Raw genomic sequence first — 25,397 nt, 5'->3', positions numbered from 1 at the left:
AGAAGCTTTACACTGAAGGCTAGAAGAAAGGATAAAACTTATTTTCCTGTAGAAGTTTCCCTCCCCTCATTTAGTAAATTGAATATTTAAAAGCACAACTGAGTTGTAGAAGTGTAAACATAGACCATCAGCAGGTTTTATCGTGAATTTTGAACCATAATAATTACAGATCTGCAGAGTTCATCAGTAATGCAGGATCTGCCGCTAGCTTTTTTTTTTAGCATAGTTTTGTCCGCCTTTCTTTTATTTTACTTACAGAACTTGATACCACATTAGCTATTTATATAAATGCTTTTTGCCCAAACTAGCAGCAGTGCCAAACCGCCCTCGTCTTAGAAAAAAAATAGATTACATTTGCACTTCTTCGATTTGCTATACCTGTGCTCTGATCGTAGTGGGGAAACAGAGCTAGAGTCTGGAAGGAGAGCCCAGATCTTCGTTTCAACCGTTGGTGTTCTTTATACAGAAGGATCCATCCCAAACCTGAGACTGTCATTTTACTTCATGTATAGGTGTAGGTTTCTTTCAATAAAGAGAACTTGAGAGAAAGCAATCTCCTTTCTGAGACTGAATGAAAAGAATTGTTAGTGGTAAAATAGTAAGTGCTTGTTTTCGCTTCCACTGCAGCTGGAAACAGAAATTCAGCAAGTTTCGGAGGCGTACAAAAACCTGGAGAAATCATCCTCTAAGCGAGATGCCCTGGAAAAGGCCATGAGAAACAAGCTGGAAGGAGAAATTCGTAGGCTTCATGATTTCAACAGGGATCTAAGAGGTGAATAACTGCTGTTCTTCAATGTTTTTTAAGTTTTATTGTCGTACTTACTTGGCAGGACAGTTTTTTGCTGCAGAACTCACTGTGTCTGTTGACACGACTAGAATATGACAGGATACTCTGGTATATTCAGTAGTCTGAGATTTTAAGTGCTTGCTGGGAGCATGGTAAAGACAGGTTTAGGAGAGTGCTGTAGTCTCTCATTTCCAGCCTGTTTCTCATTGAGAAGAAACGTGGGATAAGCCAAATACCATAAACCAGATGCAAGCCTGGAATTCTCTCTTGTCATCTATCCTAGACACAATTTGTACAATTTGTTCAGTTTATACAAATGGAAAGATGTTTTGGTGACTGCCTAATCCCACACCAGGCATGTTCACTTTATTTCCTGTCCGGTGACCCTTTTGCGCTGACATACAAACTGCAGGCTGTCTGTTCTTCCTGAAGGTCTTGTCATTCCTTATCTCTGTAGGCATCTGGTTTTTTGGATCTCCCTCCCTTTTCCAGAGTGAGGTGTTATTAGTGTCTGGTTCTTGCTAAGAGGCTGAGGCAGTACGGTGGCTGGCAGTGGAGAGTGCTGTTGAATGGTATTTGACCTTAACACGGGTAAAAGTTTAAGCATTAGTTTGAAGGGCAAAACACATCTGCCATTTGAGGTGTGTAAAGATGCACAACCAGTCTTTTAAACTGTAAGTTTATTTTTTTTATGAAAGCTCTCTGATTGTCCTGCATGTCATCTGCTCTCACTACCTCATGTCTCTTACTAAGACTGTGTTCCCAGAAATTGTTTTGCGTCCGAGAAGTGAGGCCGTACAGTGCCCAGTGCTGTTAAGAAGGACAGTACACAAAGGCCTGCATTAAATAATCTTCATAATAAAACAGAGCATAAACATTTCATTCTTATTTTCATAGACTGATAGTAATTTTTAACAGCCTGCAGCAGCAGAACTGTTAAGCTGTCCTGAGGGTTTTACACTTTTCCCTAAAGTCAGGTAATTGGACAACAGTTATTTAATCTTCTATTAAGATTTAGTGGAGAATTATAAGGGAATCTTTTAATTGCATGGTGAGATTTGTTTGGGTGGAAAAAGTAAGGTGTCTTAACATTTGTAAAAATTGGAAAAATAAACTTCTTATGTGTTATAATTGTTTAAAGTAATTTCTTTGCAACTCAATTTAACCTCTTTTGTCTCATTGGGAGTATTTTCTCAAGGACATAAGCAGAAACATTTCAAAAGTGAGTGCCAGCTTCTGACAGGCTTTTTACTTTTGGCTGTGTAGAGTTAGGCGATCCATTCCCCTAGCTTGCATTAGAAGTGTCCTGAGCAGTCGTGACTTAATGCTTGAAAGTGTTTAATTATTTAATGTTCCTTTTATTGAAATACTTTGCAGAACGTATGGAGACAGCCAACAAGCAGCTTGCGGAGAAGGAATTTGAGGGGTCTGAAGACAATCGGAAAACCATCTCTCAACTCTTTGCACAAAGTGAGTTATTCAATCATTATTGAAATATGGAAATGTAGAAATGCTCTAGTCCTCCTGGGAAGGATAACAATGCAGCAGGGTAGTGTAGTTCAGATCTGTCAGTGTTCTACCAGAACAGACATCAGGGCAGTGACAGTCCAAAACTGTCAGTGGAGAAAGGAGAAGGGATTCAAGAATTCCTTTTCTGTCAGTATGTAGAGTCCATCTGATGGCAATTATTAGAGAATTTGGAGCAAAGGTAGTTTGCAGTTACATTCTAGAATTAGAGTTTACCCCATAACGTACCGAATATTTTGTCCACCTGTTTTGTCCCCTGAAAGCTTTGGAATTAAACCTTTCCAGGCTGATAAGAGTCCTGGCCTGAGTTAAGGCCAGAGGAATGGAACCTGGTAGGTCTCCTATCTCTTTCCTCTTTAATTTACCGCTGCCCTATCCAGTTCAGCAAAATAAAGGGGATGAACACTGCCTGCAGTATGCTGGGCTGGGTAAGGGTAATGAATTCTGTCCACAGCAGTGGATTTATCACAAGGCAAACCAAAGTGACGGATATGAAATGCTGCTTTTCCTTTGTACTGAAATGTCTTGAGGCTGATGGCGGCCAGCCAACTTTTCTGTCATCCCATAGCGTACTCCACCCTTTTGACAATGCTCACTTTTCTCCAATTGTTACATAAAAAGGTAATGCAATAAAATTGCAAAATAGAGATTTTCTATGGTGTAACACACACTGCTGGTATTCTGGCGAATGTTGGTATCCCTCTGTTTTGTTGTCTTTAGCTTATTCCTTGTGGCTTACGTTGCAAGCAGATGGCTGTCAGGGTGTGAATTCAAAACTCCCGGTGGGAGTGGAAAGTCTAGGAGTCTAGCCTCTCATTCCCGCTGGTTGGGTAGACTTTGAGGTTCACAGGTGCACCCAGGGAGGTGGGAAGGTAAAGCTGTGAGGCCTCACATTCAATTTCTCCTTTTGGATGAACACGAAAACCATAGCGCTGCATTTCATCAGTCCCAGCGTTTCCAGGGGTGCTGTAGGCCCTTTTCAAGTGAAACATTTGGGGAAAAGTCTGGAACAAAACCTCCAAAAGCTTTGCTGCAAGCACTTAGAGATTCACAAAGAGACTGCTGGCACTGATTGATACCTGCTGGCATAATGCCGCCCTGTCTCATCTCTGCCCATTTTCTGCAATACATTTTAGCTTGCCGACGCTGTCAGCAGCTCATTTCCTGGGTGGAGGAGAAATACTAGTATGGGAGAGATAGGGAAAAGAATAGGCAGGTGGTGACATTAGCCTTTGTCCTTGTGTCTTATGTCACAGGCTAGCTCTGAGTTGCAGTCAGGGTTTGCTCTGCAGACTTCTGGGTGCTGTTGGTGGACAGGTTAGTTTTGCAACCTGTGTGTGGGCTGCGTTGATTCCCTAGCAGAAGGGAATCTTTAGCTACTCCATGTTGCTAAAGCTTTGCTCCGGGCTCTCTGCTGGCAGAAGCAAGGAAATAGTTGTGGTCCTGTAAATATAGTTATGCACATGCTTGCACAAACGGGCCTGTGTACTCCATATACCGTCTGTCCTAACACCCAGGATCTAGTTCCTGTTTTTCAAGCCTTCCACTCCTTGTCCTCATTCCTTTGTCATGGGATATTGGTTTCTGGAATGCAGTTTCTCTGGTGTCGTCAGTGCTGGGTGTAGATCACTCCAGGGAATATTCTGTGGTTATGTATCCAGCAACTGTGTTAATGTTATCATTGTAGCTGGTTGGCTTGAGCTGGGAATGACAGCGTATACAAAGGACATCAGCTCTGTGTTGTGGCTTCGCTTTACACCCCTGTGTGATAATTTCTCCAGTCCCCAATTATTTTATCCCACTTACTTTTTTATGAAGGCAGTTGTTCTGTTCCTGAAACACACAGCATAGGTGCTCCCACTAGGTCCAGCTCCTTCTGGGGAGCAGCAGAAAAGGGCTGACTGCTGTGCTTGGGATGGATTTAAAGTATCTGACATGAACTCTCAGTGCTGGGCAAAAGGCTTTCTTGAACTGCAGGTCTGCTTTGGGCTGTGACAGGACAGATACATGTGCTTCGGTTCTGGCCCAGGGAGTTGTTTTTAGGGGCAGTAGAGGAAGACTGAGGAGTTCTCATGGCTTTACTTATTTTCAGTCTCCTCTGATGGTACTGCCAGCAAAGTGGGACAACTGGGTGTTACTTTCAGAAGGAGGACAGCTGCCCCAGGCAGAACAGCCTTCCTGTTTGTGGGGTCAGTGTGAAAAAGAAGAACACAAGTTTTTCAGTCACGGAAGTCCGCCATCTCTCCCCGGCCTGGGATATTAAAATTACCCGGTTTGTTTTCCACCGCTGAAAGCTCAGAGGTAAAGAGGTGCATAATCAGAGCAAATTACCTAACTGTACTGAGTGATGCACCTTCTGTTCCTTCTTGCTGGCGTTGTGGCACATGGTTACTGGAAGGTACCATGCTTGTTTTTCAGGGTTACGAGTCCTTCTCTTCCTTGAAAGCCATATACTTTTTTTTTTCCCCCATTAGCACTAGATTTGCATTCTCTCTCTTGTGAGAAGTTCCAGCACAATCTTTCCTTCACCTCTGGAGTGAAAGACTCCTGCAAGCTGGCTAGAGATGAGTGCTGCCCATTGATAACTCTCACTTTGTTTTAATAGACAAGGAAACACAGCGGGAAAAAGAGAAACTGGAAATAGAACTGGCAGCTGCACGCTCCACCAACGAGGACCAACGAAGACACATCGAGATCCGAGACCAGGCCTTGAACAATGCTCAGGCCAAGGTGGTGAAACTGGAGGAGGAGGTAAGGATGTTGAGAGAGAGAAATTAGGGTAGTTTGGGTTCCAGTAAAAGTGACTGTGGGAATGAGTTTGTCTTGCGCAAATTATAAGGAAATCTGCTTGCTTCAAAGCTGTTTATATCGGCTTAGCTTCACGGTGGTTAGCTCAACCACTGAACTGGGCACAGCTAAACCACAAGCGTGTATTTTCTTGGAAGTGCTTTCATCTAAGCAGCCCTGTTTCGTTTTCTTTTTTTTTTTTTTTTTTTCAACTGATAAAAGTGGACTGGAACTGAAATCCCAGTCCTGGCAACCTCCTGAACTTGGCAGAAATTCAGCTCTGGATAGACTTTTAACTAATATCAAATGAATGCAGCTTGTCCCCTTGCCAGGTGTTCCACTTAGACCAGGTTATCGTGGTGCACGGTGCAGATCACTGTATGTGCCCAGCATTTGTAAGAAGCTGGGCATGACCTTGGTTGTTTTCTCTCCCTCTCCTCCCAAGAGGGGCTAGTGCGTTTGAACTGCTCAGCTGGGCAGCTTTCACAGCGGTTTCTTGTAGCCTTGTCCCTGCCACTCACCCACGGCTCTCACCGTGCTGCCCTTCTGTGTCACGGTGTCCGTCCGCTTTCCTCCCGCCTACTCTTTTCCTCTCAAGGGCTCCATTTCCCACTCCCAGCCTCTGCTTCCTTTACTCCTACTCTTCCTCCATAGAGAGCCTCTGGAGGAAATCTCATGGCCAAGCACACTTCCTCCACTGCAGATTTGTTCTCTCCTTCTTCAATTCTGCCATCTTCCTGCTCACTAGCACTCACCATCACCCTCAGCTCAGCACTGTGCCTACACCCACCTGCATCTCGCTGTCTTCAGAGACATTCCTCAAACCCTCCCCTTGCCTGCTTCTCCTCTCCCCGTTCAGGATCCCGTTGTGCCAAGAGAGGAGGAATGACCAAAAACGAAGTGAACATCCTCCTGTCCTGTCTTGCCTGCCTTTCCTCCTTTTCCAGGTACAGATGTAGCTGCTGTCTTAATTTTAGCCTGCTCTTCTCTAAGCTCTGTGTTTGCCTCAGTAGCCCTTCCCCTGAACCTTCCTGTGTTTTTTTTTTCCTGGTGTCCTTAAATTTTGCCCCTTGCAGTACCCTTCTTTTAATCTCTTCAGCTACATGGAAGCCCTTCCTCACTCAGTCCTCTCCTGGATCTGCTCTGCTCATTCACGATGGTGTTGCAGGGTTACCTGCCATCGTATCTTAGTAGCCTTTCTTAGCGCTCCGCTTCGCTTTCCTTTCTCCACCCCATCAAATTCAGGCAGTTCCTCTTGGCTTTCCAGGCCCCTCAGGGTTTACCCAACCCTGTTTCTCTTCTCCCCTTGTTGCTGAGAGGATGTCTTCTACCTTTGTCCTTCTCAATTTCCAACCACCCCTTCCTCCCCATCCCAAACAAGCTTTCCCCCAGACTGTCCTCACCTTCACTGCAAACCCTGGCAAGGCTTCTTGGAAGCATCCCTTGCTGTGATGCTCACAACCTGGTTGGCAGGGACTGGGCCGCTGAGCCTGCTGCCGGTCATGCCAACCCAGAGACCGTCTGCTCGGCCTGCCCTACACGTGTGTTTGTGCCTCTTGTCTCCCGTCCCAGCCTCGAGCTGGGAGCTTTGAGGGCGGGGTACAGCACTTCGCATCGCCAGGCTGCGGTCCCTCACTGCAGAGCCAGGTTCTGTGCAATATAAATTACAGTAATAAAAAAAGAACAGAGTCAGAGGAATGCGTAAATATGACCGGCCACGTTCGGCCTCGTGCTCAGTTGTCAAGTCCGTTGATTTCACTGAAATAGCAGCATCCCCTGACAAGGCTGACTCGCACCTTTGTTGCTCGGGGGGGACAGGGAGTGTTAGGTTATAGGGTAACTTAAATGTGACGTGATTCTCTTTGGCTCTAAAACTGTTCTGTCATTTGATCCTGCAGTCTACTGGAGCTCTTTGGCTTTCATTCAGATTTCAGCACGTTATTACACAAAAAGCCTGATGTGTGACTAACTTTAAGTACACAGGACATCCTTGTGGCTTCCCTGGAACTATTCACATGCTTGGAGTCAACGTGCAGAGTGGTGCTGCGATCAGCCAGGGCCAGCATGCACAGCACTTGGCTAGGTTGAACCTCTGTAGGCACTAATATTGGGTCCCTCACAGTAAAGTTGAAGCCTTTAGGGGTAATAATAATTGCATGTTTTCTTTTCAAAAGGCCTCTCTTATTTTACTAGAAGAATTGGGTTCAGTGCTGTTGCAAAGTATTTCTGCCTAGGTAGAATAGTAAAATAGGTAACTCTGGGCTGGATTGCACAATCTGTTAAAAACCACACAGATGCTGCTACAGAGTGAAATGCCCTGCATGAGGGCTCGTGCTCGTTTGCATCCAACCTTTGCTCGAATCCCAGGGTGTGCAGGAAGTGCCACCCTTCCTGTTGTAGATAAATATGGAAGAGTCTCAGGGAGGGAGCAGGAATTAACTCTGCTTTTTCCTAGAGGGGAGGGGGAATAAGGGGAATCAGAAGGAGTAAAGAGCCGCTTTTGCAGGTTTCCCAAATCGCTTCTTAATGAAATACTTAGGATTATAAAGCATTTGTTGCCTCATTAGTATTAAATTGTGGGAACTTCTCAAATCCCCGAGCTGTTTGGTAACTTTCCGAAAGACAGCCAAGCAAGCTGTTCAGAGCTCAGGGCACCACTTAGAAGGGACTGTAAATGTCAGCCTGAGTTAGTGACGTTCAGTGACCAAGATATATGAACAATTTGTCAATTATTTCTTTCATTCCTGCCAGCTTAGTCTGAGTTACTAGTCCCTGTAATTGTCAGGAATTTCTAAACTAGTCCTGCAAAAGAGGGTGGAGTTTCTTACGCTAAGGTTTGGCAGCCACTCTGGCTCAGGGCCTGAGGGGGGGTGTGCATATTTCAGTTGTTGCATCCTGTAATGTAAGTTTTCAGCTTTTTTAAAATTTTTTTTTCCCCCCTTCTGTTTTGGCTTCCTATTAAGCAGAGTTACCCTGCTTTATATGCACCAGATCCTTTATAAAAAAGAATATTTCCATTCTGATAAGAGCTATAAGCCATATATCACTATAGCTGAATTTAAATGTTGAATTGGAATTGGAACTTCCAGATTCCTTTTAAAATCCTTTGCCTGAATTGCCAGCTTGGACAAAACCACTCATTTGTAAAATGTAGATGCTTGTCTACTCCTGTGAAGCTTTTGAGAGCTTTTATATATACTGGATTTTAGCATCCAAGTTAGAGGGGAGGGAGAGATAAAGGGATGCTAAATGTGATGGAGAAAGGAATGATCTTGGAGATACCGAAGTATAGTGTGAAGCAGTTGGAAGCAAAAGTAGACGTTCGTAAAATACTTTCCCTGGTGTGTCAGCAGGGGTGAAATGACTCTTCAAATTTAGAACAAACTGCCATTAAAGTTTTTGATAGTGTGGAGTGTATTTCTGTAAAGTGCTAAAAATGGCGAGTGATCGTGAGTTTTTAAACTTAAATATGTCCATGAACAGATTTGCTGAGTGTGTGTATGTTTTATATATTTAAACTTCACTACTTCTGTACTCTACCTAAAGATAGCCAGCTCTTAAGCCTTATTTTCGCTTCTCCATTTTCGTTCTTCCCTGTAGTAGGTTATGCATAAAAAGTTATGCATAAGTCAGCAGCTTATTAAAATTGTTTCCAGTGAAGTATTAGCCTGTGTATTTTAAAATTAAAACTTCGGAGTATTTTCATTACATGCAATAAATTTGAGATAAATTGAATAAATTTGAGGTAAAATGCAGGTTGGCTTAAAAACATGCATCACAGTGAGAAGTGGTCAGTGATAATACGATTTGCAGCTAAAGCAATGAAAAATTCCTATTTTGGAGCATGGATGGTCTCAACTTTGATGTAAACATTTGCGTGGCTGCAGCGTGCAGGAGGTTTGTAGCTGGTAGATGGTCCCAGATGGCCTGTGCGTGGGAGCTTTCACAATAGTCACGTTACCAACATCTGCTAGCATGCACCTTGAGAGCCTTCAGCGAACAGAGCAGATGGTTGGCCTTCGCTTTGCTCTGAGCCAAAGGCAGGATTGCTGGGTTTACAGAAAGGACCATCCTGACCAGCCCGAGACTCTGGGTAAGCGCTGGCTTATTGTGAGCCCTTAGCAGGCTTGTGATGTTGCCAGAGGGAGTTCGATGCCCGGCACTTTACCTAGTCACAGCTGCGGGATGTAGAGGGTACAACTGCTGCTGGTTTTACACCTTTTTTTAAAAAAAAGGAATTTCCAGAACTTTTATTGAACTTGGTCATTTCTGCTTGCTCTGCTTAGTTCACACCACGGAAGACCACACTTCAACTTAAAAAAAGTTTGTGGGTTTTTTTTTTTTATAGTAGTGTAACTTGTACTCTTTTGCTCCACCACTTTACAAGCCACTGTTTTAATGAGTGCCTTAAGGAGACAGCTTTGAAAAGCAGCGACTACCCCTAAGAAGATATAAATACCCCGTCTTTGCCATCGCCGTGCACACACCTTGCAATGGAAAGAGGAGCCAGACATCCTCTCTGCTGCGAGCAAACTGGGGGCTGAGGGAAGGGACGAAGGTTGAATGAAATATCTTTTCTAAAAGCAGCTTGTATTTAGAAGCTGTAAGATCTTTCAGCCATCAGAATTCAACATAAACCAGATATCAGAGCTAAGATATTATATTCATTTCCCGCTCAGCTATTGCGGAGAGAAATAGCGCGCTATTTCTGATAACACTGAGGGTTCTGTCTGTGAGGAAATATAGAAACATCCATTTCCAAATGACATCTATTGTACTTTATACGCTGTGTCTGAGATACTTTCAGAACAGAGCTCTGGCTTGTAGGGAAGAGACCCAAAGGAGAGTTTGTGTGCTTGAAGCCTTGTCTGTTTTTTTCCAGTCACTTCTCTGGGTCTATAAAAAGAATATTTCTAGTCTCCACAGTTTTGTCTCACTTAAATGCTTGGACTCTCAGAGCTACATAACTACTCCTTTCAGGACAGAGTTGCTTTTAAAGGGGACACTTTTTGGATGGCTTATAATTCATGGAGGGGTAGGGTGGAGAGGAGAGAAAACTCCCTCTCTTCCCTGTAACTAGTATGTGTGTGTGTGTCTCTAATGACCTGCGTTCTTGTAACAGCACAGAACTGGCTTTTCCTTGCCATGTCGCTACCTCTCCTCTTCTGCCTGTTAGTAGTTTTCCAGGGGGGGCTTTGAAAGTTATAACTTATTTTACCACAAACAAACGGGGAGACGACGTTAGGACATTCCCGTGCACCAAACACTATTCCCTAGCAAGAGGATAGCGTTACCAAATGACTTCAGCATGAGTTCTTGCTGAGGCCAGTGGCGCCTTGTTGGGCCTGGATTCAAACAAAGTGAGGGTTCAAAGGCATCCTAGAGGAATATATTCCAACTGCAAGAGGGAGAGGTGGTTTAAACGTGTTTGCTCTCTGTCTTTTTTTTTTTTTTTCCCTACATTTCTGCCATAGCAGGCAAATTCTTGTGGGGAAACACATTTTCAGCTGCATCTGAATGGATTCAGCTTTAGGATAAACCCAGAATGTAATGAAAACACCCTGAATATATTAAAGAAAGGACTTTGAAGACATCAGAAATAGTGGGTGGGAGACAAGCAGATGCTGACGAGTGTTACCAATTTGCTGAAATAGGAGCTGTCCAAGATGAAGAGGGTAATGGCTGGGTTTGTCAAAATGCCTGGGAGAGTTTCTGAATCATTGCTAGCTATGCAGGAAGTCTTCTCTTCTTCCCCAGAAAAACCCTTTGCTGACTAACGCATCTGGAAGCGATGAAGCTCTTTACAAAAGAAGATCCTTCCTTCCCCCTCACCTGCTATGTCCAGGACTGTGTTCGTCCTGCAGAGGCAGCTCCAGACCAGAGGATGATACAGCCTCTACCTCCCTGGCTTTTAGTGACTTGACAGTGAAAATTCCTCCTTCCTTTATGCCCCTGCTCCCTGTGCTGTGTGCCTGAAACCTCCGTGCCCTCTTCAGAGCCTTTCTTCTGCAGGGACCTGGGATCCCTGAAAGAGATTGCATGGTTTGTCAAAGCCTAAATCAAACGAAGGAACAGGGTTTGTTTGGCTTTTAGAATGTTAATCCCTTTTCTGCGGGGTAGTTGTAATAATAATCAAATGTCCCTATTTCTGACAGGAACACGTTGTCCTTGGCCATTGATTTTCGGCCATGCAATGCTCTCTGTAGCAGAGGAGCCTGCAGGTTGTCTGCTGCCAGGCATTACGTTGTCTTAGGAAGTCTTTTCTCCTGCGGAAAGATTTTGAGGACTAGTTTCTGTTTTCTAGGCTTAATGAATTTGTTTAATCACTTCATCCTTGTATGTTTATAGAGTGGTTGATTAATTTTCCATAGCTGGAAGCTCTGCAGTTCGGGGATATCGGTGTGCAGACATTTTCAGGCAGTAAATCTTTCTGACTGACTTGGAAACGGATTGCTCTTCAGGTCAGCCAAACTCTTGTGAGCAATGAAGCCTCTGAATCCCAAGCGTCTCCTGCTTCTCCCAGCTGGCTCTCAACTGCAGAAAGCAATCTTGACAAGGCATGGGGGAAATAAAATGAAGACAGAAATGCTTGATCGGGAGGCCAGGGAGTCTTTCCGGGGTATTCCCTGCATCAAGTCACACTTTTGTGTGCTACATTTCTGCAGAGTCCCAAGCCAGTCCTTGCCTTCCTTATTTTTCTTGTCCCCGTCCTGTTGCAGAATTTAGGTAAACATCGTAGTGGATGTGAACTGGAGAGTGGCTGCTCTTGTTTACAATGGTTTAATTGGAAAATCTTGTTGATAGAGTTAAAACTTGACCTCTGATACGTGGTTAGGACATTTTCCAAAGCAGCCAGGGATTGGCCCGGGGAAGATATAATTAAAGTTGTGCCATGTGCTCTAGGAAGTGCTGGGAAGGGCTCCAGTCATGCTGAAGTGCTCTGCTGAGCTTCCAGACGTGTGCTGAGGGTATTTGAGATCTTACTGTCTTAAAGAGGTGTTATACTAAAGGTATTATTGTAAGTAAAATGCTCTGCATTTTCAGAGCACCCTTCAAGGCAAAACAGTTACAATACATTATGTGAGCATGAGCTTGCTTCTTAGTTAAATGCAGTGCCAGCAAAAGGAAAATTACTCTCTTGTCCAATTTATTTAAACTTCTATACCAAAGGGCGTGACTGGATCCTTGCAAAGCTTCAGGAATGAACTCTTATCTAGAGCACGTGTTCACTGCAAGGCCTGTTGCAGAGGAGGGAATTCCAGCGTCCCTTGATGCCATCTCCCCAGTGGTAGATGTTACCGTGGCCCTTGGCACTGAGCAGCCAGTTTTGGTTCTTTGCTGGGAGAGGGAGGGTGGGGAATCCATGGCAAATGACCAAAAACAAGCCTCGGCATGCTGCCTTTTTTAATCCGTCCCATCTCACTTATGTCTGCAGCACCCTGGCAATACTCAGGAGACTGTTTCCAATTCCTGTCTTAGGAAAACACCATCGTGCTCTCAATTTATGGGAATGAAATCCTTCTGTGCTTGGAGGAATTATTCCTGATCCTCTTTACATCGAGAGGACAGATCAAGTCAGAAAGATTTTGAAAAAGATAAATAAAAATTAGATTTCACTGCTACCACTGCTGGAGAATCCTGGCTCACAGAAAGGTAGATTGTTCCTCACAAATACTCGCAGTAGCGGAGATGGCAGAGCTGGACATGAATGACACGGCCAGACTATGCTGTGAGTTGACTGAGTGCAGCGAGTGCGTGAAATGAAACAATCTCGTACATAAAGGACAATTGTGTCGAAAGGCACTTTAGGAAAGCCGAGTTGTCTGGAGCACATTCGTGCCTTTAAAGCTTACTGAACATCTGTGTTCCAAACAACTGAAAATGATTGGAGGGATTCCTGAATTAATTCTGGTTTTAAGCCATTATATCAAAAAAAGTAACACAAATCTCACATTTTCTAACATTCCTAATTCTTCCTGATGCTGGAAGATTACGTGTATTTTGTGAAGGGGAAGAAAAAGTTGTCTTTATGAAAAGCCACTGAACAAGCCTTGCCTGTACTTTAAGCCTGGTGCATGAGTTAGGCATGTGCAGGCAGTGCTGGTAAGTTGGGCAACAGCTTGTGTTGCAACGTTTCACCTGCAGGTTTGGCTGATGGGAGCACTTTCAAAGTGAACATTTCAGTGGAATTTGTGTGTCCTAATTCTTTTTTGGCTGGGCTCTTGGTATTCTTTGAGAGCAGGCCAAAACATTAATCCACACATAAGCATACTCGGGTTTATTAATTATGAAACTAGTAAGATGTTGTCAGCTGCTTTTGCAAGGAGAATTTTACTGTGTGTTATGTTAAAAAACTCTTCAGAAATTTAAATGCTTTGTGGTAGGTAATAAGAGACCGAATGTCTGTCCTTCCTTCCTTGATTTTTCATACAGAAGAGTGGGGGAGGAGAGCTGATTTTCAAGAGATTATTACTCAGCTCGATGCATGATATTTTGCTGCTAGCAAGTTTATTAGGTTGTTCCTTGCTCTTGTCCAGGTCAGTAAGCCCGTATGCAAAACCAAGATGCTGCATGCTCTCCATTTCTAGGTTTTGCTGCTGACTCATAGTTTATCATTTTTGCCTGGTTACAGAACTACTTTGAGCTGCTGTTGATCTAAGTGTAAAACTAGTGCGTTAATCTACACTTTAGTGGAGTCTGAGAAAGCTTAAATCAGTGTTATTAAGCACTATGATCTGGAACAAAAAGATCTATTAAGCATTAACATTTTTATTGATTTTCTGCAGAGCAGCAGTGGAATATTAAGTTGTATTAAAATGTTCTTGTCCCTCCCGTTCTAAACAAGCTTGAAATCTTAGGCAATCAAAGAATAAAAATACCTTTCTACTGTACGTGTACTGGTGGGAAGGCCTTTGGCTGGATTACTCGCTATTTATTGTAACTTTTATTATAAAATACTTGTTTGGGGAAAATCCTCTTGGGCAGCAACATTCATGCTGTGAGGTTAGATGCCTGCTGACTTTATGAAGAGAAGAAAAGGATACCATGTCTGGGATTAATAGCGTTGGGATAATTTTCTCTCTCTGCTATTCACATTACCGTCTCTGGATTGCCTCAAGGAGCAGGAGTGTGAAAAGGGAAAAATTTGAAGAAACACATGATAAGGCCTTTTCAGAAGGAAGGTGCGGTGGAAGAATGGCTCACGTTGTTCAGATCAAAGCCCAGCAAGCCTAGTACCCTGTCTGTGCCGAAACTTAGAGCAGGTTCCTAGGGAACACTATCAGAATGGGGCCGACAAACAGGAATACTTTCCCAGAATACTTTCTGCTTCCAAGAAGGACTTCTGAGCCAAAAGTGGTGTCTTTTGTCTTTAATATCCCTCAGTGGACTTTTCTTCCATGAAACTGTAGAGAAGCTCTTTGAACTCACATAAGGGAGTCTGTGTTTTGCGCTGTGGTGCTTCTCTAGACTTTGGCTCTGACCATTGGGAAGAATTGCCTCCTTCCTGCTATTTTTGTATTTTAGGGTTTATGACAATCGTAGCTGAAAAAGCAATGCCCCAGATTTGCTGCAGAAGGCCAGCTAATTGTGGTTGTTAGTCTTTTCCTTAACAGAAAATTAAGTCCATAGGTGTGCAGTATTCTGTATATTAGAATAGAGCTGGGCCCTGGGTGTGTTTTATTCTTTTTTTTTTTTAATTCATATTTTGATTTGATTTTATCCTGCCTGAACTGTGGATTAACCTTGCTAAAACAGTTATTGGGGGTCTCAGCATGGTTTTCGTTGCTTATCGTGAGGCAGGATAGCAGCGTGGTTTGCAGGATGAATGATGGAGGAGGACGGAAGGACAGGGGCAAGGAATGGAGCGGGACCTCTCAGGTCACACTGGGCCAGGATGACAGAGATAAATGTCCAGACTGCTAAAATAAACCTGGCTGCAGCGTGGAGAGAGCACAGGCCATGTCTAGTGTATGCTTTGATACTATTCATTATTTTGGTTTTGTGGGGTTGGAATAGAATCCTGCAAGTTTTGATTCAGTTTCTGCTTAATCTCATAAAACCACTGCAAGCGATTTTCAGTGTTGCACTGAAAAATGTTCCCAATTGTGGACCAGCTCTAAATGCTGTCTTTGCTACGATCACCTTGGTAACCTGGGTCAAGTCACTTAAATACTCCATTATGAACCCAGATGCCCTTTCTAGCCCATCTCTGGTCTCAATCATTTGCAACAGTTAATTACCACAGTTTCCCCATCATTACCGTGGGGTCACTGGGGACAAAAAGAGCAAATACACCTAGCAGGAAAGCAGAGATGGGGAAGACCTGTAACATCCTGACCGTTGAGGCCAGAGCAGGGGTCTGAGGCACACTGACAGCAGTCGTCTCGATACGTTCCTCCTGGCTGGTGTTTCTGCGCTCTGCCACGTGTACGAAGCCAGAAGTTCGCTCTTTGTGCTCATGGTTTAACTTACGTTGTATTTTCTTCCTTTGTTTCAGCTCAAAAAGAAGCAAGTCTATGTTGAGAAGGTGGAGAAGATGCAGCAGGCCTTGGTTCAGCTGCAGGCAGCGTGTGAGAAACGGGAACAGCTGGAACATCGGCTGCGGACCCGGCTGGAGAGGGAACTGGAATCTCTCCGGATGCAGCAGGTACCCACTGTTTCCCTGTGCCATACTAGGTCTCTTGTAGGATTGTACTCTATACCCTGCCCCACACAGAAAAGAAGGGCAGCCGTTTTTTCCATCTTGTAAAATTCACAAATTTGATAGCTAGAGTCATGGATTTGCTCGCTGTTGTATTGTTTTTACTTGACTTAATTCTTCCGTTCCAACCAGAAAATTTAGGTCAGAGAGCAGCAGAGGATCCATCACGTGACAAGATTCAGACGTAGCCATATAGCTAGGTGGTTTAAGTAACCTGGTCATATTTACTTTTAAATTATTTTAAAAATACTGTTCACAGTTGGAGATTTTATGTAAAATTCATTAACAACTGGCCTGAAAAGAGGCCCTTCAAAAACCTTTTGCATTTAAAAAAGCCAAACAAGACCAAACCAGCAAAACCAACTCTATAAAGGCAGTTAATGGAAACAGATGGGAGCTTCACGTGGAGTTTACTTTTACAATTGTAACGTGAGTCTTTTTCAGTGAAAAGAATGAATGAGAAGTAGATTGTGCCGTGGTGTTATGAATTGGATGTGCAGTTCTGGTTTTATTTCAACCTATGTCAAACATAGGTGAACTATCAGGTTTGTAAATGTTGCTGGAAATAAGGTGCAGGCCTGTGTTCTAAATCACATTTAGTTTCAGGTTATGTTTATCCCCCAACTTCCACCTCTGCACAGGAACAGATATTTAAGTCTTACTTGCATTTTTGTATTGGTTTCAGTAGGAGTTACAGGAATTTGATAAACTTTTCTGTGTTACCTTTGGAAGATGAGGCACTCTGAATCCCACAGTTTTTGACGTTGGGCCTGAGTCAACACAAAAAAATAGCTTGCTTGTCATGGTTAAGAATTCTTAGCTGAACATAAAATAGCTTGTTTGACCGATTCATTTTCTTTTAAACTATTTTTATTAGTTTTAAGTCAAATATTCTGCTAACCCCAGATGAGACTTCCTTATAAACCTTATATGCATTTTATCTGTTGGACTATTAACTCGGAAAATCTGCACTCTTTCTTGTTTTGAAAGGGAACGCTGCCTGTCTTCCAACTCTTGCTTTAGAACTGAACTATTTTTAATCCCCAGCTACTTAATCCACAGGTATACTCAGATCCTATTGGTTTAATAACCAAATCCTTTAAAAATATTGTGGATTTTTTTTTTAAAGGTGTGCTAGCTCTCGTATACCAGTTAGTGTTTTGCTGGAACAGTGTTGGAAGTAAATCTGTGTTACTTTAGGCATCATGGATGGGCTGTAGACATCAGACCCGAACAGCATGATCTAGCTCTTGGATACAGGTGTGGGGCTTTGCACGTGGAAAAAGGCCTTAGGAGGAGTATTTTCCATCTCGGATATTTGCTTGTTAGCATTGACCAGCTCTGGAGTGGCACCAGGAAGCACTGGTGTGGGTGCTGTGAGTTCAGCCGTCGTTCTTGGGAACCGCGCCTGGGGTTTTACGACTTTGGAGCTTCAACGTTTGGAAAATAGGAGGAGCCTTTCTTGCATTATATGAGCTTGTTTCCTGGTCTTGGCAGAGTGAGGCTGAACTGCCCCTGGAGATGTTTCAGATGAAGCTCTAAAGGAGACCATTACCCTCACCTAGTCTGCCCAACGTGGCATAGGCCACTGCGTTGCACTCTGGGGGGTTCTTGCATCAAGCTGCTGCTGCTCTGGACCAGCCTCTGTCCTTCAGACCAAAAGCAAACAAACCAACCCTGATGCATCCTGAGACTTCTTTTTTTTTTTTTTTTTCTTCTTTTGGAAATCAGCGCCAGGGGACGTCTCAGACTGCCAACGTCTCCGAGTACAATGCCACGGCGCTCATGGAACTCCTGCGCGAGAAGGAAGAAAGGATTCTTGCTCTGGAAGCTGATATGACCAAGTGGGAACAGAAATACCTGGAGGAGAGTGTGATGAGACAGTTTGCTTTGGATGCTGCTGCAACTGTGGCTGCTCAGAGGTAAATGAGACTTTTCACGGTACAGGGATTATTTTATTTTTCCAGTTGAATGTCGTATTTCCCACCAAGGAATGTTGTCATACCACCCTCCCATGATACCTTGCCGTGTGATCTGAACGGCTCCTCAGACTCCTGCCTGCAAGTGGAGCTTGGCTGCTTTTCCTGGGAGCTGTGCAATTGCCAACAGTTAGAAACATTTTTCCAGGGGAAGATTCCTCCACGTGCAGGAGCCATTTTCCAGACCAGAATTGTTCTGAGCCATTCCTAAAAGCTGTTGATTCAAAAATAGGTGCCTGAGAAGGGGTTCGGTTGGTTGGTGGTTGGTTTTTTTTTTTTTTTTTGAAGAGGAATCAGTCCTCGCTGAAGTCATGTGAGATGGGGTAAGCTTGGTGGTGATTCACATCATTCACCCTGAATGGCTTACTTGTTCTCCAGAATGTTTTTGCAAATTACTTTGTGGTATTGTCCTCAACATGGTTACTAACCAGAAACATCTACTAGGAAATTCAGCTCAAAACATTCTGCTGTGTATGGAGAGCACTGCTTGTGGGGGTGGGAAGGGAAGGGTGTCTGAAATGTGGTAACAAGCTCACATTCCAAGACAACTGGGCAGAAACACGTATTATGGCTGTAAATCAGCCCGAGTGCTTCAGCTAGTTGGTAAACAAGAGCTGTTATCGGAGCGCAGCTCTTTAGTGTCGGGTATTGCTTACGTATAATTTCGTTGCTCACTAGTTTCTGATTCTTGATGGCAGATTTTATTTCAGATTGTTTCATCAACCAGATTCAAATGGGCACGTTATCGCAACTGGCTTCCTAGCTCATAAGATCATACTAGAATTACAGGGGTAAAGTTGCAGATCTGCTGTGTTAGCGTTTGAGGACTTATCTTATCTCGCTCCAGAAGCAGGCTGTTATTTTAGGGTATTGATGCTTCTTGTGCACTGTTTTCTGCCTCCCAAGAGATTCTCTAAAGGCTCTTGCTACTGCTTGTCCTTTTAGGCCGTGTTATATTTTCAGCATGTGCTGATAAGTAGGGGTCTGGTCTATTGTTTATCATGGAATGAGAGGGGATGTGTTAGGCCTGTTCGGGTTTGGTTAAATGAACGAGAATGCCTTCTGGTCAGGAAAGAGCTAACCTCTGTTTTTCTATTTCCTTCTAGCTGCTTCTCCCCTAAAAGAGAGTATTCCATTAGTGTCGATACTTCTGCAAGTTTATATGCAGTTGGCACCTACAGTATCTCCTTCAAAAATACAGGCTGTGGGGGACTCCACTAATTTCAGTGGCAACCTTGCCCACAGTGTGCACAAATTTCTTGCCCTTTTCTTGGATAGTGGAAAATAACATCCCTTAGGAAGTTGAGGTTGCAGGAATGATACTTTACGGCACAGGCAGGAATCTGGATCAGGTTAGGTTTCTTTGATGCCCTTCACGTTGGTGCTTTGCTGTTCCTGATCTGAACTTTTGCAGAGTTAAAAGCACATTTACCAGCCAGTTCTTAGACCTGCTGGGTCTGAGAGAACAGATTTTGTATTACAATAAATTGGAGCTCTTGGTAACTCCAAATTTTTTTGTATGTTTGGTTTTTGTCTACTTAATGCATAGCTATGTCAGTAGCATGCCTTTAATACTGTGAGTCATACAGCGATACAGAGCGTAGCACAGCGACTTTGTTCTGACTGAACAGCAACAAGTAGAATGAAACACTCATTATGTTTTGGTTAGTGGACTGAGCAGCTGTCACAGTGTTAACATCAGGCCCTATATGGAGTCAGGCTAAAACTGTTTTCAGCCCACTCCCAAGTTTTTTGGACCAAGCTGCTTAGGATTGCTTAAGAAACTTGCATGCCTAGTTCCCTTTGATACTGAGATTCCCTATGTGATACTGTTGGAAGAGGAAGGGAAAAAGCTTTATGTCTGAAGGGAAGTTTGTGCTGTTTCAATTGAAGAAAAGTGCCTGGTGTTCGAGATTATAGACTGGCCCGAGCTGGACAGTAAATTGACTATTGTTGTAATGTCTTGCATATTTTTGTAATCCCTCTTTCGTTAGGATTGGGACTTGGATTTTTGGAAGACACTGAGACAGCCAAAACTCAAAAAAAGTGGATTTTCTTGTTTGTTACTTTTGAGTAATAATTCTGTGCTGCTAGGAGGAAGGCAGCAAACTTACCTGGTCCTTCATCTGCTCTGCTGCTTCTTCTCAGGGACACGACAGTGATCAGCCACTCGCCTAACCCGAGCTATGACACCTCTCTGGAAGCTCGCATCCAGAAGGAGGAGGAAGAGATCCTGCTTGCCAACAGGAGGTGTCTCGACATGGAGGGAAGGTAAAATGCATTTGGTCCTATCTGGCTTCTTTAGGACAGGGATTTTAAATTAATTGTCTGGGTAGACGCCTCAGAACCAGAAATTCTTGTGTCTTCACCAGTAGCAACGACGTAGGATGCCAGACACTCATTTGGCCAAGGAAGTATCTACATAGCAATCCAAAACCCGTCTTGATACTGAGGGCTAATGCAAAAAAGTCTTGTCTTAGCTTTTTAGCATCTAGATTGTTCCTCTTCAGGGCATCTGCATCAGACCCCAGGCTCCAGCCGCCTGTCTCATAGGACTGTTTTCTCTGGGCTGAGGTCCAGTGGAGACTCCCCAAAGTGTGGTAGTCCTTTCTGTTGGTCTCGTGTCCTGCCTGTAACTCTCAGTTTTGTCTCAAAGCCCCTTCCGTGGGTGTTCAGAGCGGCTTCCAGCAGCCAAGGGTGGGTGGGTATCTCAGTGCCACTCTCTCATGCATGTATACAGGGAGTTTCATGCACGATCAGGGCAATAAGCTCGCTGGCATCCTCTCTCTGCCTCCCCAAAAGCCTAAGGGAGTCCTAGTCACAGCCCTGGGGGGCAGTGAGGCCTCAGTCCCAGGAGACAGGAGTACAGGTACATTTTTCTTCTTTGTGCTTCTCCAAAAGGATTAAGACTCTACACGCTCAGATCATCGAGAAGGATGCCATGATCAAAGTCCTGCAGCAGCGCTCCCGGAAGGAGCCTGGTAAGACAGACCAGCTCTCCTCAATGAGACCCGCCAAGTCCCTGATGTCCATTTCCAACGCTGGCTCGGGCTTGCTGTCCCACTCCTCAACACTGAGCAGCACTCCCATCCTGGAGGAGAAGAGGGAGGACAAGAGCTGGAAAGGCAGCCTCGGTAAGTTTTAAGGAACAGTGGGAATTCAGGTGTGCGAGTCGCTGCTTGGAGGGGAGGCAGGAGCAGCAGAAGGAAGAAGGTGTGTTGGACAGACAGATCAGCTGGCCTAGCGTGCCGCAAAGCTGACTGCAGGCGAGATGGGACACAAGCAACTGCTGGTTTTAACCACTTTTGGGAAATAGGGACTTTGATGTCCAGGCTGTGTTACTGAAACACATGAGCCTTTATTCCTGATTTCATCCCTGACCTTAGGGAAATTTGAGGTATATTTTTCAGAGTGCCCAAGCGCTTACTTTCAGCTGTCTGAAGGTGTAAATTCTCCTTGAATAGGAGCAGAGGTACTAATGGGGATTGCTGTCCTGTAGTCGTGTGCCTGCACTAATGTGGCTCCTGTCCGGAATGGCTCAACACTGTCGTTGAGAGAAAATGAGTTGTAACAAAGCAAATCTTAGGTGATTTTTTTCTTTTTTTCTGGGGGGAGGTTAAGCCCAAAGGCCCTCCCTATGAGACTAAAAGACCCTGAAATGTAAATGAGAATCTGTTGCAGCTGATTTCGGAGTGTGCAGATTTACCCTGCCGCAGACAGGCCACTGGTTAGAGACAGGGAAGTGAGCTGTTAGTGCCCACTTGCGTAGCTTTGCATGCAGCAGCATGAGGGTACTGCTCTTCTTCAGACACTTCAGCACCCCGTGGTGAAAGGTCCTACAGAAAGGTAAATCAGTGCTGTCGGCTGAAGCACGGAGCGCTTTCCAGATCCTAGAGCAAGTCCTAGAGGGGTGCAGAACTGATACCAGTTAGTTTTCTGCGATTGTGAAATTTCCTTCCTTTCTTCCACCAAGGTGTTTTGCTGGGAACAGAATATCGCTCCGAATCCATTCCCTCCACCCCCTCTCCTGTCCTTCCTTCCACGCCGCTGCTGTCAGCCCACTCGAAAACAGGCAGCAGAGACTGCAGCACCCAGACTGACCGAGGGAACGAACAAAGCAAAGCTGCACCTTCCACCCCGGCTCCCACAGCAGGACGACTCCCCAGTACCAACCTGGCCTACAGTGCAGACAAAACAGGTAACAAAGCTCAGCTTCTCTCACAGGGGGCCCCTGCCACCGACTCGCCATCAGTTCTGCTCTGTGGGGCAGGCCCTGCCCTCCCTTTTTCCATTCAGGAAAAATGGGGTTAGTTTTTGTGAGGACAGATGGGTTTCAGAAGGAAGTTTAACAAAGTTCTGAGGAGTCTTAAACGCTCTGAAGGAAAAAAAAATAAGGCTTTAAGAGTGGTGGCAGAAGCATGGACCCACTGGGTGGGGAGGCACAGTGAGATTTAAGAATTGGAGGAGGTATATATAAATCCCAGGATAGTCTCTGAGTCGGTGTCCCCTCTGAAATAAATTGAGTAGCGTGTGGGGTTTAAACAGCGTGTGAAAACGGGCGGTAGAAACTGGCCGTTGCATTTTACTGGCTATTCAAAGCAAAGTGGACTCAGATAAGGGGGAGGAAGAGGAAGGAAAGGTAACTATCGTGGTAAAGCTGTCTCGTTACTGTACTGTCCCAGTCGCAGAACCGACGTCAGCGTTGGCACGAGGAGATCCAGTTGACAGTGACTGTCACAGAAGCTGAATTTGCTTCCCACAGAGCTCCGAGCTGGCAAGAGCTGCTCATTTTCCAGCCCACTCTGCCAAATCAATGCAGATTACACAACCTTGCCTCTTCTGTGCACAGGCACATTACAATTATGTTGTTCTTTATGGAAGAATGGATTTGGCTGCTCTGCTGCGCGTCTTGCCCGTGCTATGCTATTTAATGGGTGTCGAGGGAGACAGGGGAACAGGTTTTGTGGAGTGTCTACACTGACTACATGGGTTTAAATGCAGTCACTCCAGTTCTGTATGTCGTTGTCTATCAGTGGGAGATACCCAAAGGGAATTGGATAGAATATCTTTATTTGTCTGGCTACATACGTGAAGAATTGCATTTTTTAAAATGAAATAAGGAGCTGTTAGCTGTCTTTTGGCCAGTGATAGAAGGCGACTTTTCGAATGTTAACATCATTTTTCTAACTTCATTGAAGTTACAGCTTTGATTGTCTTGTCTCTTGTTTCTCCTCATCCCGTAGATGGACCACTATTCCACTCCAGCACTCTTGAAAGAAAAGCCCCTGTTCAGACCATGGGGCAGGACCTCCCAGATGGAGAGATGGTAGAATACCTCATCTGAAAGGCCGTACCAGGATCTGAGCTGGGATACACTAGCAAGAAATTTTTAAAAGACATTTTTATTGGGAAAAAAATGTAGTACCTGAGTAATAAAAGAACACTCAGCTGTTTGCTCTTGTATATTATGTCTCGAAAGTATGGACAGGTTAATTTATAATTTGTTCTAAATTATAAAAAACCCGTAACACTTGTTCTTTGAAAGTTTCCCCCTCTATTTTTTGAATACTGGATCTGATAACATCAGGAGAAAACCCAAGAACTTAGAAGCACTACATCTGCTATTTCAGTATTTTGAAGTCTCTTAAACAGAAGTACCTACTGTCACAACTGTTGATTAAACGTCTAGCTTGAGCGCAGTGAGGTGAGCGTAACGGCCAGCACCAGGGACTTAGCTGTGAGCATCACTTGATCGTTTTAGAATGCAGGTGTTCTGAGGAACTTTTCTAAATTTGAGCTGTGATCAAGGGAGATTTCCCTTTACACTTTCTCTTTACACTCAGTGTAAGAACTCAGAATAGGTATTTCACATTCATAGGCTAGAAAGATTTCCATTTTCAAGGTGGTAACTTTTTTTTTTCTTTTTACTTCCCAAATTTTGTTATTTCTTTATTAAAAAAAAAAAAAAGACTCCGGTGATTAATGTCGCATTTCACATTTCTAGTTTCGTTAAAGATTTGCCACACTTTTATACTTAAGTACTTGTTCAATAATTTATACAGTGGATAGTAAATAATATATTGCATTCGTGTTTTATGTAAGTTAAAAAAAGGAGAGTTTACAGGCTCAGTCCTGATCCGTTAGATCAGGTTTCTGCCATTGTAATTCCATTGGCTTTAGTGGAACTACTCCAAATTTACCCTGGTGCAAGTGGCAAGCCCTGTTGCTTTTCAGTGTTAGCAACTTGATCTACTGCATCTCTGGAGCAGATTTTTCTGTATTTCAAATGCCCTTCTGCTTTGTATGTCCCTCCTTCTTGGAGAGACGAGATTCTTTTTCATAGAGCAAAGCCTCCGAAGTGGAGCTTTCAAGAGAAGCTCTGTGCAAAGTTTCAGATGGCAAATTCTCTCCTTCCAAAATATTTCTTTTCCTCATCTGACTGGAGAGAGCAGCTTAAAGAAAGTCCCAGAGGCATTACAGAAGAAAGTTACACATTTAAGTCATCAGATTCACTCCTGGATTTTTGGGAAACTAGCACAGATGCAGCAAAGCTTTGGTTGCAGAAGCTATAAGCAGATATTGAGACCAATAGAAGTAAATCAGTATTTTTTATTACTGTCTTTGCATTTTATTAAAACAATTCGATATTAATTTCTGTTAAAAACTACTTCTTTTTTACTTGAATGTTGAAATATTTAATTAGCCAGTGGTCGTATGTTGGGAACCTGGCTAGTCTGTGCAGCGTTAGAGTAGCCGGATTTTCATTTTGGATCGTTTCACCCCAGAAATAAGGAAAACCAGCAATGAATCGTGGAACAGTTAGTGAATGTCCTAAGGCAGAAGGAAGTCCCTTCTGTCTGCTGCACAGGTGATTTGGTGGTGCCTAAAGATCAGCCATGAGCTGAGTTCTATTTGTCTTCTAGTGATAATCACTTGAAAACCAAGGGAAACACTTCCCATCGTTTCTGGCAGATTTGCTGCTCGTTAGTGTTCTTCAGGCTGTATTCCTAGACCCGCAGCAGGTGGAGGTGGCAAAATGCGTATGGTAAGATGTGAACTAAGTCTGAATAGCCTGGCTTTACCAGTGGCTGCTCCAACAGGCAGCACAAACTCCCGTCACCGCTAATTCAGACACTTCAGAGCTGCACTTGAAGGCTTGGACTGTCTCTGCCATGTGGGACAGCGTCTTGCCGGACAGCGCGGTAGGGCTGAAGTGTTTTCTAGTCATCTGTCTGAATTAGCTCTCCACCCTTTTCTAGACAAACTGTTCACAGCCTCTTCGTTCTCATCCCTGAACTTACATTTATTTCTCTTGGCTTAATTCCATCCCATTATATGAAGTAATGCCCGCTCTGGATGATACGGAGTTGTTGGAAACGCAGGAGAAGCTTTTCTCCTTAGCTCCAGGTGTCCATCTTTCTGCGATTTCAGCATAATTTTCTGTATTATATTTTGTGGTTTGGGCTTAGAATGAACAGTAAGGGAGATCAAAAGCCATTGAGTGTCTGTGTGAGAGACGGGGAGAGATGTTTGAGTGCTCTTCTGTTCCTTTAAAGTCAGGAAAAGTTATATTCCATCTTTACAAGTACTTCTGAGCAGTAGGAGAGAAGTTTTG

General features: G+C 44.0%; 1 protein-coding gene across 1 annotated transcript in view; it reads left to right on the top strand.

The window, feature by feature from the left end:
- Positions 1–23,126, top strand: part of AMOT (angiomotin) — a 32,120-nt gene extending 8,994 nt beyond the window's left edge. Inside the window, exons 3-11 of the mRNA XM_009954853.2 lie at positions 628–772; positions 2,165–2,257; positions 4,920–5,065; positions 15,600–15,749; positions 17,535–17,725; positions 19,931–20,053; positions 20,684–20,916; positions 21,756–21,980; positions 23,026–23,126. Of these exons, the coding sequence (XP_009953155.2) occupies positions 628–772; positions 2,165–2,257; positions 4,920–5,065; positions 15,600–15,749; positions 17,535–17,725; positions 19,931–20,053; positions 20,684–20,916; positions 21,756–21,980; positions 23,026–23,126 (1,407 nt within the window). The remainder of the gene's footprint in view (positions 1–627; positions 773–2,164; positions 2,258–4,919; positions 5,066–15,599; positions 15,750–17,534; positions 17,726–19,930; positions 20,054–20,683; positions 20,917–21,755; positions 21,981–23,025) is intronic.
- Positions 23,127–25,397: the final 2,271 nt, after the last annotated feature.

Source organism: Leptosomus discolor, chromosome 9 (genome assembly GCF_034619465.1).
Source record: "Leptosomus discolor isolate bLepDis1 chromosome 9, bLepDis1.hap2, whole genome shotgun sequence".
NCBI lineage: Eukaryota > Metazoa > Chordata > Aves > Leptosomiformes > Leptosomidae > Leptosomus > Leptosomus discolor.
This window is presented reverse-complemented; position numbering and strand designations above follow the sequence as displayed.